This window comes from Aythya ferina, assembly GCF_964211825.1.
Source record: "Aythya ferina genome assembly, contig: HAP1_SCAFFOLD_29, whole genome shotgun sequence".
Lineage (NCBI taxonomy): Eukaryota > Metazoa > Chordata > Aves > Anseriformes > Anatidae > Aythya > Aythya ferina.
In genome coordinates, this window is record NW_028181463.1 from 2,009,405 (window position 1) to 2,029,039 (window position 19,635).

General features: G+C 51.2%; 1 protein-coding gene across 1 annotated transcript in view; it reads left to right on the forward strand.

Moving 5' to 3' along the window:
• Positions 1 to 248: 248 nt before the first annotated feature.
• LOC311428101 (olfactory receptor 14C36-like) overlaps positions 249 to 19,635 on the forward strand; it is a gene marked incomplete at both ends in the record, with an annotated part of 66,614 nt that continues 47,227 nt past the window's right edge. Inside the window, one exon of the mRNA XM_084539657.1 lies at positions 249 to 626. Within this exon, the coding sequence (XP_084395783.1) occupies positions 249 to 626 (378 nt within the window). The remainder of the gene's footprint in view (positions 627 to 19,635) is intronic.

A 19,635-nucleotide genomic window follows, 5' to 3' on the forward strand; every position in this document is an offset into this window, starting at 1 on the left:
TTGCTGTAGCCCAGGACTAACTGCTGCAGAGCCCACAGCACAGCTCCCTGCCTCTTGTGGCACCCTCAGAGAACCAAGCAGAGGTAAGCCAGGCAGCTACAGAAAGCTCTTCCAGTGAAAGAAATGTGAAAGATTGTGTTGTGTGTGACTGTTCTATGAGACATGTAATGTATTTTGGTCAAAGAAGTCCTTCAATTTTACAATGTCATTTCTTCTTTTGGACAGACTACTTTGCCCAGGGGCAATAAATGTGTAACAGCAGCTCCATCACCGAGTTCCTCCTGCTGGCATTCGCAGACACGCGCGAGCTGCAGCTCCTGCACTTCGTGCTCTTCCTGGGCATCTACCTGGCTGCCCTCCTGGGCAACGGCCTCATCCTCAGTGCCATAGCCTGTGACCACCGCCTCCACACCCCCATGTACTTCTTCCTCCTCAACCTCGCCCTCCTCGATGTGGGCTGCATCTCCACCACTCTGCCCAAAGCCATGGCCAATGCCCTCTGGGACACCAGGACCATCTCCTATCAAGGCTGTGCTGCACAGGTCTTTCTGTTTCTCTTCTTCATATCAGCAGAATTTTATCTTCTCACAGTCATGGCCTACGACCGCTACGTTGCCATCTGCAAGCCCTTGCACTACGGGAGCCTCGTGGGCAGCAGAGCTTGTGCCCAGATGGCAGCAGCTGCCTGGGGCAGTGGCTTTCTCAATGCTCTCATGGAAACTGCCAATACATTTTCCCTGCCCCTCTGCCACGGCAATGTTGTGGACCAGTTCTTCTGTGAAATCCCCTACATCCTTAAACTTTCCTGCTTGAACTCCTACCCAAGGGAAGTAGGGCTTCTTGTGGTTAGTGCCTTTTTTGGTATTGGATGCTTTTCTTTTATTGCTTTATCCTACATACACATCTTCAGGGCTGTGCTGAGGATGCCCTCTGAGCAGGGCCGGCACAAAGCCTTTTCCACGTGCCTCCCTCACCTCGCTTCCATCTCCCTGTTCCTCAGCACACTCATGTTTGTCTACCTGAAGCCCCCCTCTGTGTCCCTCCCAGTCCTGGACCTGGTGGTTTCGTTTCTGTACACGGTGATACCTCCCACACTGAATCCACTAATCTACAGCATGAGGAACCAGGAGCTCAAAGTTGCACTCAGGAAATTAATGACTAGATATGTTTCAAAAGCAACAATCTGCTAAATTTTTGCGTGTGACTCGTTATGTGACATCACATTACTTCTGTCTTCTCTTGCTTTTCTGGTTGGGCTTATTCTTGCTTCTGTTTTTTTTACTTTTGGTTAGTATTCTTTTCTTTGTTTGCTTTTAAAGTAGCTTTAATTCTCCTAATGTTGCCCACAAAAATCATAGAATCATGATGGCTGTAAAAGAATCATTATGGTGTTGCCCTCCAACACCATCTAGTCCTACCGTTCCCCAACCACCAATATTACCCACAAACCATGTTTCCAGATAATACTCCCAACCTTTCCTTCAAAACCCCCAGGAATGGTGACTCTTCCATCTCCCTGGGAAACCTGTTCCAATGCCTATCCACTCTTTTTGAGTGGAAATTTCTTGTAATAATTCATCCCACTCGCACTTCAGTGTGTAACTCTCTGGTGTCGCTCAGCCTGTGTCCCTCCAGGCCAGTCTTTCTGCCCAGGCCAGAGCAAGAGTCCTGGCCCAGCCCCAGTGCACCCTGCCCCGGGCAGGTGGCTACACAGACATCTTGCTCTTTCTCCCCTCTGCCTCCCTGCAGGCACAGCAATGCTCCCTTGCTCTTCTCCAGGGACATGCTTGGTGACAGCTGCCCTGGGACTGGGCCAGGACTCACTGAGGCAATCAGCTGCAGGTGGGCACGTTCTGCTGCACAGTGGGGGATCATGGCCTACAGGGGGGTTTCCTGAGCCAGCTGGTTCCTTTAGGGCTGGTTGTCACTGGAACAGGTTGCCCAGAGAAGTTGTGGTTGACCCATCCCTTGGCCCTTTATGGCCAGAAGCCTCCCTTGCTAGACCAAGATAAAGACCCCCCGTCCCCGTCCCCACAAAGTTGCTGTTTAACCTCATCTTTTCTGCATGGGACCTCCTCTGCACCACAGAACCTGATCTCTCAGCTCCCATTTTGCCACAAGCGCTCTGCATGGGCACTACGGGGACTAACCCTACCATGTCCTGCTCTGGCTCTGCCATCCTGCTGGGCGGGGGACAGGGTAGTGACAGCAAAGGGTGTGGAACGTGGGGCCCAGCAGAGACAAGGAGTCAAGGGAGAGGACAGGGTGAGGCAGAAAAGGCAGCACGAGCAGTGGTGTTGGTGCAGGGCCACGTTTGTACCAGGAGCCTGAGTGGGCAGGGGCTGACAGGAGGCGAGGGTGACACTGTAAAAGCCAACCAAAGTAACCTTCTAAAACAGTTTGGAGTTTTAAAAAGCAGATGTTCTATTATTGAATGTCCTGCTTGAGCTCTGGCTGGTGTTGACTGAGAGTGGCACTGGGAACAGGGGCTGCTCACTGTCATGGCCTACGACCGCTACATTGCCATCTGCAAGCCCCTGCACTACGGGAGCCTCCTGGACAGCAGAGCTTGTGCCCAGATGGCAGCAGCTGCCTGGGGCAGTGGCTTTCTCAATGCTGTCCTGCACACGGCCAACACATTTTCCCTGCCCCTCTGCCACGGCAATGCTGTGGACCAGATCTTCTGTGAAATCCCCCAGATTCTCAAGCTCTCCTGCTCAAAGTAATTCCTCAGGGACGTTGGGTTTATTGTAGTGAGTGTTTCTTTAGCCTATCTTAGTTTTGTTTTCATTGTGCTACCCTATGTGCAGATTTTCAGGGCAGTGCTGAGGATGCCCTCTAAGCAGGGCCGGCACAAAGCTTTTTCCACATGCCTCCCTCACCTGGCCGTGGTCTCCCTGTTTGTCAGCACTGGCATATTTGCCTACCTGAAGCCCCCCTCCATCTCCTCCTTGTCCCTGGGTCTGGCTGTGGCTGTTGTGTACTCAGTCTTTTCTGCAACTCTGAACCCCCTCATCTACAGCATGGGGAACCAGCAGCTCAAGGATGCCTTGTAGAAACTCTTTGGATACATGCTTCTTCATCAGTAATATTGAAGCCCCCAATCAAGTCAGAACTCACCGTTTTTCTATAAAATTGTTAGAATATTCTTTTGTTATACTTATTTTGTAATATATTATACTGCATCTTTAGATTTTAATTTAATAATGGTATCTTTATTTTCATATCTCTCAATTTTTTTTTCTATTCCTCACAAATATCTCATGTACCTGTACAACCATGCCTGCCTTGTAGATAATGACAATTGAGAAGCTGTCAGAACCTGATTGGTCTCAGTATCCCTCTCTTCCCATCTCCTCTGGAGCTGGGGGAGCAGCCCCAGCATGCAGGAGGGGCTCAGGACCAAGAGCCCAGCTGCCACATGCAGGAGCAGCCCCGGTGGCCCTCGGGGCTGCCCCTCACTGCCCGCTGGGCTCTGCCTCTCTGCTGCCTTTGGGTCGGGGCTGCTGCTTCCCTGGAGCCATGGCCATGGCCAGCAGCAGGATGTGGCCTTTTCCCTGCTGCTCTCTTTTGGCTTCCACATTGTGCTTCCTTTTTTCTGGGTAAGTCCTGATATCTCCTGTACCTTGGTGACAGTCCTATTGTCTCTGCTGTGGCTTTCCTGTAGCTACAGGCAGCAGCAGGCACTGTGCAGCCCTGAGTCACAGCTGCCTCCCTGCTAGCACCACAGCAACAAATGGGGTTTTATTTGGGACCTCCTGGAGTGAAGAACATAGACTTGAAGTGCAAGGACAGTCTGTGAGAGACCAAAGGCCGGACCAAGAGCTTTATGGCAGCACCTGACAACAACTGGTCTTGGACTCATCTGCATGGCACTGCCCCCCTGCAGTGGGGTTCATGGCCACTGTCAGCCTGGAGAGGAATCTGGAGCTGCCAGGAGATGTCCGGGGTTCTGCAGGGAGAACATGCAATGCTGAGTTGGTAGGGATTAGAACCTCATAAAATTAATGGCCTTCCAAAGAAGAGTTTGGTAAAGAAAAAGGGGAATCTGAGGAGTCCATGGGGTAAGGACAGCTCTGCCATACCGGGAGTGGTGCATGAAGAGCCAGAGGACAAAGGCCCCTAAGAGTGTAGAGTAATTGAGGATAACCTTTTTGAGGCCTCATGGACCAGGTCTGGTGCAGCACTCGCCTGCCCTTTGTGCCCTCAGAAACACCCCATGGCCCTGCCCAGCACTGCCCTGTGCTGCTGAGCCATCAGGGCAGGTGGAAAGGGGCTCAGCAGCAGAGATCCCCATGGAGTTGGGTCTGCTGCCCACCCTGAGCAGCATGGGCAGGGCGAAGATGCGTGGGGTCCCAGGTCACCAGAGCCCCTGGCTCTCACAGCAGCACTGCCAGCTTGGGGCCCTGAGGGAGCACAGGGAGGGAAGCAGCAATGGCCAGCCAGGCTAGCACAGACACAGTGCCCTGGGCCCTCTCTGGGAGCAGGGATGGCCCTGGGGAAGAGCAGGGCAGCATTGCTGGGCCTACACTGATGGGGAAAGGGCAAAGGGAAAGCTCTTTGTGCAGGCCCCTGCTCGGGGCAGGCTGCTCTGTGGCTGGGCCAGGCCTCTTGTGCTGGCCTGGGGAGCGGGGCTGGTCCTGCGGGGCACAGGCACTGTGTGCTGGGGATCTGCCAGGCAAGAGAGCAGGGCTCCTGCAGCTTCACAGACCTCAAACTCCTGGCACCACGGACACTTCCTTGCTCCATGCACCCAACAGATAAACACCTATCAGCCACCTGCTTTCTCTTCTTCATGAAGAATTGGAGGCAGAATAGCAAAAGTAAGTAAAACTCACAAATTGTGAGCCACAGAAGGCCCTGATGCTCTGCAAACACTGCTCAAAAACAGCGACCAGCGCTGTGGGTTACCAGCACTGCTCTGGTCACATATCCAAAACACAGCACCTCAGGGGCTGCTCTGCAGAGAATAACTCCATCCCAGCCAGTATAGGGCCCCTGATGAACAAGAAGGCTCCCTCTGAGCTCTGGAAAGAGGCAGAAATGTGCTAATAAGTACCAGAATAATTGAGGAAGCCCAGAGGCCCTTCTGAAGTGTCACTGAGTCACCTGAGAGGCAGTGCTGGGCAGAGGGGAGGGCCAGGAGAAAGACTTGGGTGATAGCTGTTGAGAAACAGAGACACTCAGGGCTTTAGCAGCTGTCTGTGGATGGAGTAGGAGGATGAGGTCACTCCTGGGACTGGGACAGGGCTGAAGGTCCCTGCGTGAAGCTGGAATGATGGAGAAGTGTCCACCTTGCATGTGTGCCTCAGCCTGGGAGCAGGGACCTGTCCTTGGTGCAGGATGGCTGGGCTGTGCTCAGCCATGCCCCAGGAGATGACCTTGCTCTCTTCCTCCCCAACACTCCCCACATGGGGCAGGCCCTCAGGAAACACCCCTGAGCCTGGAGATGCACCAACCTGCTGCGCTGAGGTGCCACTACTGCAGGGGAAGAAGGGAGGGTTGGAGAGACACATGGGGCCTGCGGGCAAGAGTGGTGTGGCCTGGGGAAGTGAGTGCCTGGGAAAAGTTACCCTGGAGACATAGGAGCCATTCTGGAAAGGAAACTTGTAGGCAGGAACCACGCTTTTGTGGCACTGCAGAGCTGCTGGGCACATTGTGCAGGGTGCTCTGATGGACATTTGTGTCCTTTTCCATCGTGTCTTAAGTGCCACATTTCTCCAAAATAGAGTAGCCAACAGAGAACTGACACATAGTCTAAGATCATGAAAGGCATCATAAGCATGCCCCTAAAAAGATAATTGATATGGGGAAATCAGGAGAAGCCTGGCCAGGAGAAATGTGAGACTGAGAGGAGGAAATAGGGGCTTGGCCAGCCAAAATTAAGGATTTTGTAGAGGTAAGACGGTTCAGATTATGCTGATGCAGATGTAACTGTGACTTAAAATAGTCATACAAGGCTATTCCCCAGCTTCAACCTGTAAAGTTAATTCCTACGCCTAAATGCTACTCAGCACCCTGACAGGAATCCACTACTCTAATGAGTGACCTCAGCGTACCCCTAGAAGACAAAACTCAGCCAATAATTGATTCATCCTAGCTCTTACTCTCTCAATCACTCTGACCTCCGCCCTTAATACTAGTACTTAAATGGCCTATTTAACACTAGAAAACTGCTTAAGAGACCTATACAAAACCCTAACTCCAAATGAATTTGAGGGGCCTTGGATCTGATCAGCTTGTGGGCCACAAGGAGGAGATGGGTGGGAATGCTCTGAGAAGCTCAGCTCTGCCTCAGGATCTCCTGCCCCAGCAGGAGAAATATGACTGTGGCAGTGATTGTGAGGTCACTTTTGTCTCTGCAGCTGATAGGGCAGCAGCAGGAACGTGTCACAGAAAGGGACTGGGAGGTCACATGTGTTTGGAGGTTGCAGGTCACCCTTGTTTTCTCCCTGGGATCTGCACTTTTGGGCTGACAGCTGGCAGTGGCCCTGCTAGGCCAGCAGAAGGCACCTGCTTGGCATGCTGACTGGGGGATCCCCTCTGCCTCCAGACCCAGGAGGACCCAGGCAGAAAGAAGGCCCCAACATGGGTTGTCCTGTCCCTTCTGCTTGAGTCCATGACTGGGCAGCAGGAGGCACAAGGCTTGGCTGTGTCAAGAAGCTGCAAGGCCAGCACCAGGTCCATGTCTTGGAAGATGCTGGTGAGTGTCTATGATCAGACCATAGCTTTGTGTTTCAAGGAGCAGCTGGTGAGGGTTGATGAGAAACTGGTGAAATGATGGAAATGCTGGGATGAGAGCAAGGTGGTGAACAGAGATGGCTATCTGAAGACCTCCAGGAAATAGGACAAAGTGTGGGACAGCATAGGAAAGCATGCAGAGGAGAAGGCAGAGGTTGCTGGTAAAAAGGGAAGGCCCCAACAGTTCTGACGCTTTGGCTAGAGCTTATGAATAAATGAGATATACTCATTGCAATGCAGCCTCTTTGCTTCTTTGCAACCCTGTGCAGAGGCAGTGAGGGGTCATACCAGTGTTCTTCTCATGGCATCACACTACCCACCACATTCCTCAGACCCCCAGGAAAAGTCCTGAGCCAGACAGGGGGGTGCAGGATCTCCCCTCACAGTGGCTGGGGTCAGGCCTTGGCTGTTCTGCTTCACTAAAACCAACCAAGACTTCCCTCAGCACAGTGCTTTGCCTGTCTGTAACCATGGCCTCCAATTATCTGCCCTAAGCAGTCCCTGGGGAGGCTTTGTTAGTAACAGCTCTCAGTGGGGCCCATTAATACTCCAAGTCACTTCAGCTTTTCCTTTTGAGTTTGCTTATTCGCACAGTTGCATCATTCTCCTCTCAGTACCCAAGTTTCTTTGACTCAGCACCAAAATACACCATGGAACTCATTAAAACACAGTAATTCCTAAGGAGCCATGTCTCTCCCACCGTTTTCTTCAAGTATTCAAGATTTGATCAGCTAATTGGAGAGCTTTCATGTTGTAGTTAAGGGGGAAGATTTCAAGGAGCATCTAATAAAAATCTTTCTTCATTTTAAAGGCTGAATTTTGTTCTGTTTCAGTTTAGAGCATCATTCTGCTATAGGTATTGGTCTAGGATTTGACCTTTGAAGCCCTGCTTAGGTGGGAAGAGCAGGGTTTTTCCTATTTCAAAACAAACAACAGGAAATCATGCTGCAATTTTCAAAAAAACAAAGCTCAAGTTCTTAATTTTGTTGCCTCCAGTGATGTTTACCTTCCCAAAAGGATGACTGTACATGATGTATTTTTCAGTGAGTAATAGGAAATTTCAGATAATTGTGTTAATATTAATCCATAACATACTAATTCAATGATAAACAATGAGGGTCTTACTAAGGAAACCATTAGAAGGACTGCTGAGAGATGCGTGACCTTGAACTCACTGAAACTCAAAGCAGCAACTGGGTCACTGAGAGTGGTCTGAATGATTAAAGAGAAAGGGGAGGGCAAACCAGGAGAATGATGGGAAGTGCATAGGTCCAGACAGGAAGCTGGGTCCAGACATTAACCTGTCTGACCGTAAGCAACCAGGGAAAACCTCCAGTGACCCCGTTGTGTTTCAGGCACTTCCTTGGACTGGCAGATGTCAGAAAAGACCTGCAGGAGGCAGGAACCCTTTGGGAAAGTCAGGTGGAGCATGGTGGAGTTCCCAGGGCACCTCCACTGCCAGCAGTGGTCTTTGTCCCTGTAACTGCAGCTCAGTCCAGCACAGGAACACCCCTTCAAAGACAAACCTCTTCTTCAGTGGGTTCCTTGGATTGACCTAGATCTGAAACGGCCACTGGAAACCTGAGATACTCTCCCTTACTTAAACTAGACACTTGAACATCTGTTGATGACCTTCCTGGGTCATCTTTAGCAAACTCAGGCTGAAAAACTCAAGTATAGCATGCTTCAAATGGCTGAGCCAGAACCCATCAGCTTGCCCCACTTTGCAAATGGCCCCCGTCCAACTAAGGATTTGAAAGCAAAAAGTGTGGAATGACCTTGCAGGTCAATGTGCAGAATAAGGGAAAGTCACCCATATTGTGCTGGAGTAGCAGAAGAGCATTGCATTGTGCCTCAGAATAATCAAGGAGACCTAATCCAGTTCATCCATGAGGAAAAGCAGAGAGAAGGACGTTGAGTTTGGCCTAACATGAAGAAGGATGTGCATCACTGGTGAAGGAACCAGCATTTATGCCATCACCCATGTGAATTACACAAGCACCAGCACACCTAATGGTAACCTGTCCACCCCGGCTTGGTATTCCCACAGGGCAGTGGAAAGGGAGCCGACAGCCAAGGGACACATCTGAGTGTGGAAGGTGGGGCCCAGCAAAGACAAGGAACCAAACCCGGGGCCAGGCGGGTGGCAGAGCCCCATGCCCCATGTATGGCCTGGCTGGGGGTCCCTGCTGCTGCAGCCAGCGCACGCAGCATGGCAAGAGGAGGGCTCCCTGCACATCACAGGGCACAGCCTGGCCCCGCGGGGGCTCTTCCTGACATCTCTGCAGCTCCTGGCAGGCTGCGGTGAGGTGCCCCTCAGCCTTCCCTCCTGTGCTCCCAGGGCACATGGCTGCCTCCTGCCCAGCTCACTGCCCACTAAGTACGTCCAACACAGCTGCTTCCCAAGCTGGGCCTTGCCCAGGGTCAGTCTCCTGCAGGGGAAGAAAATGGCCCTTGTCCTGGTGGCTTTTTATGAACTTCCTGTTCTCATCCTTGATCTCTTTTTACTGAATACAGAGGCCTCGGTGACCATTTTGGTTCTAATACCAAGAAAACATGTCTAGTTCATCTCTGTCTGCTGCTATGAGCTGTCTGTGAGACATGGATATGCTATCAGATCTTTTCCTCTGACAGTCTCAGCAATGTCCAGTGATTGGACAAGACATGGGAACTGCACACAGGAAAACACTTTTACTGTGAGTAATATCAAGAACTGGATCATGTTTCCAATACCAAGCACTCAATCAGGTTTCCCCAAAAGTGGGGGAGTCCTCCTCAACTGGAGATACAACAAACCCAACTGGAAATGGGCCTGGGCTGCCTGGTGTAGGTGTCCATGCGTGGCTAGTGGGGGTGGCTAGATGGGCTTTGGAGGTCCCCTCCAAAGGCTGCAGGGAGGGAGTGCCTGCCAGGGCAGAAAGGGCAGCCCCAAAGGAGGACACCAGGGCTTTCCACCACGTTGCAGCAGGGATCTTCATTCCACAACCACTGCTGTACCTGAGAAGAGTGTATGAGAAATGAGATCCACAGAAACTGCCTACCTGCCGGTTCCTTTTTTTAGTTAGTTACAAAGAGCTTAGCAGCACCTCTACATGAGGTCTTTGGGTAAGAAGAAAAGGTAGAAAGACACAGAAGAAGAAAAATATCTTAAATTTATAAAATGAAATTATAAAATTATTTAAAATATTGGTATGATATTGAAAAGGATGAGCATTTTTTGAAATATATGAACAAAGGTGTTTCTGCCTTCTCCAGGTATCCTTCAGGGAATCAGATGCAGAAGACCAGTTCCTTTTTGAAATACTGAATATTGCAATAACGTCCTCAGTGCCTCCTTGAGCTCTTTATTCCTCATGCTGTAGATGAGGGGGTTCACTGCTGGAGGCAGCACTGAGTACAGAACTGCCACCACCACGTCCAGGGATGGGAAAGAGATTTAAGGGGGCTTCAGGTAGGCAATCATGGCAGTACTGAAATACAGGGAGACAACGGCCAGATGAGGGAGGCACATGGAAAAGGCTTTGTGCCGGCCCTGCACAGAGGGCATCCTCAGCACTGCCCTGAAGATCTGCACATAAGACAACACAAAAAAAAAAAAACAACACTTAAACAGGCACTAACCAGAAGAATCCTGACTTCCGTGAGGTAGGCAGCTGAGCAAGAGAGCTTGAGGATGTGGGGGACTTCACAGAAGAACTGGTCCACAGCATTGCTGTGGCAGAGGGGCAGGGAAAATGTGTTGGCCGTGTGCAGGACAGCATTGAGAAAGCCACTGCCCCAGGCAGCTGCTGCCATCTGGGCATAAGCTCTGCTGCCCACGAGGCTCCCGTAGTGCAGGGGCTTGCAGATGGCAATGTAGCAGTCATAGGCCATGACAGTGAGAAGAAAAAACTCTGCACCAAAAAAGAAGACTAAAAGAAGTACTTGGGCAACACATCCTTGATAGGAGATGGTCCTGGTGTCCCAGAGGGCATTGGCCATGGCTTTGAGTACAGTGGTGGAGATGCAGCCCACGTCGAGGAGGGCGAGGTTGAGGAGGAAGAAGTACATGGGGGTGTGGAGGCGGTGGTGGCAGGCTACGGTGCTGAGGATGAGGCCGTTGCCCAGGAGGGCAGCCAGGTAGATGCCCAGGAAGAGCGCGAAGTGCAGGAGCTGCAGCTCGCGTGTGTCTGCGAATGCCAGCAGGAGGAACTCAGAGATGGTGCTGACGTTGGACATCTCTAATTTCTGGTCATGAGGTCCTGTACAAGGAAGACAAAGGCAGTGATTGTGTACCACAGACATAACTGAGGAAAACCCTTTCCATACTCTCATTTAAAATCACCAAAGGGTTTTCCATTTCCAGGCAGATATTTTGAAGCTCTCTTTCATTGATTCTGCCTGAGAGTGCCTCTGGGAGCAGGGGACTCCTCTGTGGCAATGGAAGAATCAGTTCTGTACTACTGCCAGAGGGAGTAACATGGTAGCAACATGGTAGGAACATAGTAGGAACATGGGGTAGTCTCAGATTAACTTTACTGCTGATATCAAAGAGATTTCCCCAGTTTTGCTCCTAGTTCACCCAACTGCAGAGATGAGGTGTGGAGATTTAGATATGTAATTATTTGTTTTGTGTTTTTGGTTCTAGCTGCCACACCACACCGGAGAACAGTTTCTAAGGCATAAATCCTGGGCATTCTGCTGCACTCCAAGTAAATCCTTGTGGATCCTCAGAGGCAAAGACACTGTGCCTTCAGTGCAGAGTGTGCCTCAGAGACGACAGCCAGTCTCTCCATCAGTGTTGGTCTCAGCTGGCCCATGAGAGCTGCAGGAAAGTTGTACTCAGTTGTTCATCTGAAAAGAACCTGAACACTGCTGAAAGCAGAGGAATCCAGGCTCAAAGTGCCCATCTCCACAGCCCTCACCTTGTCCCCGTACTCGCCTTTCCCCAAACACCCCGAGGGCACACCACTGATTCTGAAACCCCCATCCCCAGCCAGCCTGGGAACAAGACCAGCAGCAGCACGGCCAGCTGGAGAAGCCAGGAGGAATGCCAGCGTGCTGCTGCCAGGGGAGGCAAGGTCAGGGAGGGACAGACGGACACTCAGCAGACCCTCCTGTGCTTCAGCTCTGCCTGCAGAGGAGGCAGCTCCTTCTCATTGCAAATGATCTGTGCTCACCTCAAGTCAGCAGAGACCTCCCAAAGACAGGGCACTGGACATTGGAGGATTTGCAGCTCCAAAAGATGAGCTAGGATAAAACCTGAGAGGACCACAATGATGATGTTGGTGTAGTTTCTGGGCTGAAGTGTGGGAAGGGACTTTATGAAGTTCATTGATTAAATATTGATCTCTCATTGCAATGCTCTAGGAGTCTCAGTCTTCAGTACAAACCTGACCACCTATTACCATGAAACCGGCCTCCGCTCTACCACAGGTATCTGCAAGTACAGGCTACAGAAAAAGTCTTGCCTTTCAGGTAGCCCCTGCCTTGGTCTTCCTTTTGAAAAATCCAATCATAAATGCCATTCTCTAAAGCATTTTCTACTCGTTTCTGGAGAAACAGAGAAACTCACCCTGACAGATGCTATCCGCCATCAGATGTTTCAGCTGTAGAGGACCCCTCTGGCAACCCCACCTGCATGGCCCTGCTGCCAGAGCCTCACGGTGTCAAGTGCCTGCAGATGTGTCCTGCCACACGCTGCCCTCTGTTGTTGCGCTCCTCAGTGCCTCCAAGCCCTCTCCTTCTCTCCTCTCTGTGTGCCAGCTGCGGTCAGAGCCTCCAGCCCTGTTGCGCTGTGCAGTGGAGCTGCTCCTGGGCACAGCTGTCTCTCTGCAGCACTGTCCTCTTGCCAGGAGCTCTGCTTGGGCCCAGGAGCCCGGCCCAGCTCAGCAGCACAGCACCCGACCATGGCATCACTTGCTCTGTGCCCTTGGGCTCCCTCGAGGTGTCCCCAAGGCCTCAGGGCTGACAGCTCCCCAAGGCAGCAGGGTCTCTGCTGGGGTGTGCTGATTGAGGCAGACCAAAGTCATCACCGAATTCTCTTCTCTGAAGAAAGGGAAGATACATTTTATAAGTGTGATTTGTGCTGTTAGAGTGTGGTTGTCAAACATGAGAACCAATGATTCCTTAACCCCTATTTTGTTCCTGTTGTATTGCAGGATACCTCGGCCATGACAGGCAGGGATAATTTCACCTCTCTGAAATTCCTTCACTGTTCCGTTTAGGAACTGGGGAAGAAACTGCTTGGAAATTTTTATCCCAACAAGACAGAGGGGACCAGAGTGCTCTAAAAGGGTTTCCATGAGGGAAGGGGAATGGTGCAATAAGCCATCATTAGCTGAGTTTCCACTACTGTGAATACGGAAGTTCCTCAACCCTTACAAACATCTCTCCCTTCTCTCTTACATGACCAGCACAGTGACTGGGATGTGGAACACCCTCATCACTGTGCTGGTGCTGGCCACCAAACACCTGCAGATGCCCGTGGCCTTCTTCCTGAGGGAGATTTCTCCTCCTTGCACACCTTGTACAGCTCCAGCACCCTCCGCCAGATGCTGGCTAGCTTCCTGGCTGGGGACAGCACCCCCTTTGCTCACAGAGGTGGCAGCACTCTCAGCTGCACCTTTTGCATGACCGCAGTGCTTCCTGCTGGGGGCCATGTCCTACGGTCAGCCCTGGGCTGTATGCCACCCCTGTTCTCTGCAAGGCTTGGGAAGTGGAAGGCCTGACTCCAGAAGGCAGCTGTACCTGAACCAGGGGAATTTCTCTCATGTACAGGAATTCTTTCTCCTCCTCCCAGCTACAGTTCTGTGGCCCCAGTGTCATAGACACCTCTTCTGTGGTTTTGTTCCATTGCTGGAGCTGTCCTGCAGTGCCACGGTGATTCTCATGGTCTTTGATTTCATAATCTACATTTTGGATCCAATCTTCCTCTTCCCTCCCATACAGTTTTCATGTGTGTTTGTGTCCTGTGTTGGCAGGCCATGGTCTTATCCACCTGCTCTATAGTCCTCATGAGTGTCACTGTTTTCTGTGACACCACCCTCTCTGTCTATGTGAAGCCCATAAAGGCTGTGCTCAGAGGTTTTAACCAAGCCCTTTCCCAAACCTTCATCATCCCCCTGCTCAGTCCTCAGGTTGCTTAGCAGTTGAGTGGGAAGAGTGAGAGACATGATGGTGGAACTGCTCCAGACGTTGTCATAAGATCTATCTGAGAGGCCTTGGATAGGACAGGTTGACCAAAGAGGTTCCTCGGGACTTGGAAAAGGCAGATGTCAAACACATCTTGTACTTGAAGGTCAAGCAGAATGATGATTAAGCCTAATCATGAATTAGAATGCCAGCCCTAGCCCTCACCCAAGAACTAAACAAAACTCTGACCCACAAACCTTGCCCTCATCCTACACCTTGAGCAGGCATCTTGAGCAGAACACAAATCCCTCCCTCAAAGCCCTTCCTTTACATTAGCTGTAGAAGTTGACCTCTAATCCCTAAATGTTAAATTGACCACCTAACCCTCCACCACACACACAACACATCTCATCTTCAAACCCACTCCTATCCCTAACTTCAGCTGTTTGTCCCCTTGGGGCAGGGCTGGGACTGTGATGTCCTTGAGCAAAGAGTCACTCTCCATCTTTTTTATAAGCCCTCTTTAAGTACTGAAAAGCTTCAGTGAGGTCACCCAGGAACCTTTTCTTCTTCAGGCTGAACAGCCCCAGCTCTCTCAGCCTTTCTTCATAGGAGAGGTGTTCCAGACCCTTGATCATCTTCGTGGCCCTCCTCTAGACCCATTCTAATAGACCCACACCCTTCTTGTGCTGGTGGCCCCAGTCCTGGATGCAAGACTCCAAGATGAGCCTCACAAGAGCAGAGTAGAAGGGGTGAATCACCTGCCTCCACCTGCTGGCCACTCCTCTCTTGATGCAGCCCAGGATGCAGTTGGCCTCCTGGGCTACAAGCACACACTGCTGGCTCATGTCGAGCTTTTTGTCCAGCAGAACCCCCAAGTACCTCCCTGCAGGGATTCTCTCAATGAGTTCTTCTCCCAGCCTATCCTCATGTCTGGGATTTCCCGAGCCCAGTTGCAGCATCTTGCACTTGGACTTGTTGAACCTCCTTAGATTTACAGGGACCCAAATTTCAATCTTGTCCAGCACTCTGGTTGGTACCCCTTCCTCTGTTGCATCAACTACACCACTCAGCTTGGTGTCATCTGCACACTTGCTGAGGGAGCACTCGATCCCACTATGTCATTGATAAAGATATTAAACTGTACCAGTCCCAAGACAGACTCATGACAGACGCCACTCATCAAATGCCTCCACTTGGACATAGAGCCATTGAGCACCACTCTCTGGGTGTGACCTTCAAGCCAACTCCTTACCCACTGAATGGTGCACCCTTCAAATGCATATATCTCCAATTTGGAGACCAGGATGTCATGTGGGACAGTGTCAATGGACTTAGAGAAGTCCAAGTAGATGGCATCAGTCGGTCTTCCCTTGTTGTCCGATGTGGTCACTCCGTTGTAGAAAGATACCAGATTGGTCAGGCAAGATTTATCCTTTGGTGAAGCCATGCTGGCTGTCTGAGATCACCTCTTTGTCTTGTATGTGCCTTGATATCGATTCCAGGAGGATCTTTTCCATGATCTTGTCAGGCACAGACATGAGGCTCACCATTCAGTGGTTCCCTGGGTCCTCCTTTCTACCCTTTTTAAGGGGGTACACTGTCCTTGGCCTTCCATATCTGAGCAATGTATCTATAGAATCTCTTCTTATTCCTTGCATCACTTGCCAAGCTGAGTTCCATCTGAGACTTGGCTTTCCTTATCCTATCCCTCCACATCTGAAACTGAAACATGTGAGAGGGCCTGGGAAAAGTAACCCTGGATCCACAGAAGCCATTTGGGAAACAAAACTTGTAGGTAGGAAGCATGATTTTGCGTAGGTGCAGAGCTGATGGGCACATTGAGCAGGATGCGCCTAAAGACCTTTGTGTCCTTTTCCCTCCTCATTACAAGGCCACTACCTTCTGAGGAATGGAGGAGGCAACAGAGGTGAGATAGATACACTGAGATGGTAAATGTCATCAGAAAGCTGATCCCAACAAGATATGGGGAGGTCGGGAGCAGCCTGGACAAGAGAGATGTGAGATTTTGGGGTGGGAAGAGGAGCATGGCCAGCAGAAATTAATGATTCCCTAAAGGTAAGAGGGGTCATTTAATGTAGGTGTTACAGTAACACTGATTTAAAACAGTCATGTATTGCCCTTACATTATTTGAACCAGTAATTCTAATCTTTAAACCTAAATGCTCCTCCAACACTCTGAGAGGAATCCACTACTCTAATGCCTGAACTTAAAGTATCCACTGAAGAAAAATGCAGCCCACAGACCCTTTTCCTTACCTTTACTCTCCTGCTTACCCTAATTCCTTCCCTAAACATTAGCATTAAAATGCACTATTTAGCCCTAGAGAAGTTGTTGGCAGGCCTTAAAATACTCTAAACCACAGGGTTTGCCCATACCCTTGAGACAGACCTGATAGCCACAGAAGAACACCAAAGATTCCCGTTTAACCTGTGTTTATCCTCTAACCCAGAATGGTGAGCCCTAGTCCCTAAAGGACTAGAGAGAGGTCAGCCCTACGTCAGGATGTCCTGACCCAGCAGGAGGAATGTGACTGTGAGGTCACTTCTGTCTCTGCACTTGATAGGGCAGCAGCTGGAACGTGTCACAGAAAGGGACTGGGAGGTCACTGGTGTCTGGAAGTCACCCTTGGCTTCTCCCTGGGAGCTGCATTTTTGGGCTGACATCTGGCAGTGGCCCTGCTAGGCCAGCAGAAGACACCTTCTTGGCATGCTGACTGGGGGATCCCCTCTGCCTCTAGACCCAGGAGGACCCAGGCAGAAAGAAGGCCCCCAGATGGGTTGTCCTGTCCCTTCTGCTTGAGTCCATGACTGGGCAGCAGGAGGCACAAGGCTTGGCTGTGTGTAGCCAAGAAGCTACAAGGCCAGCAGCAGGTCCCTGGCTTGGAAGCTGCTGCTGAGGTGACTTGTGTGTGGTTGGCTGAGAGGCCGCAAGGAGCCTGCTGGGTTGGGATGCCTACTTCAGGAGGGGTTTCCACCCTGGTGGAGCTTCCTTTAGTAGTAGGAAAGAGCAGGAGAGAAAAGACTGCTACAAAGTGCACCTTAGAAATATTGCACTGGCCATGTCATGGAAGAAATGTCCAGGGGAACAACTGGTCTTCCTGCTAGAGACTGAGGCAAAGAAGGCATTAAGGACCTCAGCCTTTACCTTATCTAGATCATCACCAGATTTCCACCACATCTAATAAAGGATGAGGATTCTCCTTAATCCTCCTTTATTTAAAGTATTTATATAAGCAGTGTTTATTGTCTTTGACAGTCATAGCCGGATTGAGATCCAGCTGGGTTTTGGCCCTTCTAACTTTGACCTGCACAGCCCCATAACATTCAGGACCCAGCTCCAGACAAACCAACAGAATGCATGAGAATGAAGAACAGAAAAAGTAGAATCCGGCAGCCTTTCACCCACTGTTTTTCTGTGACTCTGTGTTGCAGTTCCATTCAAGTGATTACTCCTGTATTATCCAAACTTTCCTGAAGTCCTGATGCTACTGTCCTGTCAGAGATAGCACAATCACATGAAGGTTGAACCTTCTGCCTGCAGCCATGAATGGCTGACAGAATGGAGCATCGGTGTTGAGGAACCCTGAGAAAATGCAGGATTTTGCCTATAGAAATCTCTTGTCATTTACAAGGAGACGAGCATCATCCTTCACCGTAAGAATAGGAACCCCACACATCAGGGCAGACTGGGACGCTGCTGAGTGAGCAGTGCCCAGGAGGAGGAGGGCCTGGGCACCACGAGGGATGCCATACGAGCAGTGGTGCCTGCTCACCAGGAACCAGGCCAGCTTTCTACAGAGTTGCCTTACGAGGAGCATGGCCACCAAGAAAGTCTGAGTTATCCGAATCAGCTCAGATCCAGTGTGGCACCACAGAGAAGAGTGTTTGCAGCCCTCAGGAAAAGAGGTACAGGTCTAGGAGACCCTAGGACAGCCTGGTGTGGAGAGGATCAAGGGCTATGGCAAGGCTCAAAGTCCCAGCAGGACCCAGGTCTTTGTGTCCATGGCTATGGCTGTTGTCTCTGTCACTGAGGCCTTTGAGGAGACAGCTGATTGTTAAAGCACCAGGGCCTCATTGCCTCCTCGCCCCCACCCATGAAGCAGGCAGGGGTCGTACCATTCTCCTGCACTTGGCAATGCAAATCCCCGTCTCCTACTGCTCCACAAAGAGCCCTGAGCTACTGGTCAAGGGAAAGGATCTCCCTTCCTTGAGTAGTGAGTCAAGGCCTGGCCCTTGTGCTTGGTGACACACATCCAGTTTTCCTACACCTCAGTGTCACCTTCACATTGCCTTTGTCTCCTTGTCCTCACTGCCTCCAGTGTTCTGCTCTAACGAGCTCCAAGGGAGGCTGTGTCAGTGCTGGCCCTCAGGGGGACACTGCAGGAAACTTGCCTCTGACTTGGACTTGTTTGCTGATGACACCAAACTTGGAGGAGTTGTGGACTCAAATGAGGGCGTAAAGGCCTTACAGAGGGATCTGGACAAGTTGGAGAGCTGGGCGATCACCAACCGCATGAAGTTCAATAAGAGCAAGTGCCGGGTCCTGCACCTGGGACGGGGAAACCCTGGCTGCATGTACAGACTGGGCGATGAGACGCTGGAGAGCAGCTTAGAAGAGAGGGATCTGGGGGTCGTGGTAGACAGCAAGTTGAATATGAGCCAGCAATGTGCCCTGGCAGCCAGGAGGGCCAATCGTGTCCTGGGGTGCATCAAGCACGGCATCGCTAGTAGGTCAAGGGAGGTGATTGTCCCGCTCTACTCTGCGCTGGTGCGGCCTCACCTCGAGTACTGTGTGCAGTTCTGGGCACCACAGGATAAAAAGGACATGAAACTGTTGGAAAGTGTCCAGAGGAGGGCTACGAAGATGGTGAAAGGCCTTGAGGGGAAGACGTACGAAGAACGGCTGAGGTCACTGGGCCTGTTCAGCCTGGAGAAGAGGAGGCTGAGGGGAGACCTCATCACAGTCTACAACTTCCTTGTAAGGGGGTGTCGAGAGGCAGGAGACCCTTTCTCCATTAACACCAGTGACAGGACCCGTGGGAACGGGGTTAAGCTGAGGCAGGGGAAATTTAGGCTGGACGTCAGGAGGGGGTTCTTCACAGAGAGGGTGGTTGCACACTGGAACAGGCTCCCCAGGGAAGTGGTCACTGCACCGAGCCTGTCTGAATTTAAGAAGAGATTGGACTGTGAACTTAGGCACATGGTCTGAACTGTTGGGTAGACCTGTGCGGTGTCAAGAGTTGGACTTGATGATCCTTAAGAGTCCCTTCCAACTCAGGATATTCTATGATTCTATGATTCTATGGACTTCTGGAGAGATGTCTTCAATTGTCTCTGAGTGTCTGAGGTTCGTGGACTCATCAGCAAAGCCCCCAGAGGGGTTATTGCAGTGACTTGGGCTGGTGTTGTGCTGCTGAGCTGGGCTGGGCTCGTGGGACAGAGAAAACTCATTTCAAAAGTGATCCTGGTGCAGAGAGACAGCTGTGCCCAGGAGCAGCTCCTCTGCACAGCGCAGCAGGGCTGGGGGCTCTGACCACAGCTGGCATGGGGAGAGGAGAGAAGGAGAGAGGGCTTGGAGGCACCTGCCAGTGGGAGGATGCTGAGAGCTGCCTGCAGGAGAAACCTGCACAGCCCTTGACAATGTAAGGGTCTGGCTGCAGGGCCATGCAGCTGCAGGTCCTGGAAGGGTCTCGTGCTGGGTCTTGTTTCTGGGAGGGCAGTGGGCAATGCAGTAGGCTTTGAGAGTCCTGCTGGGTT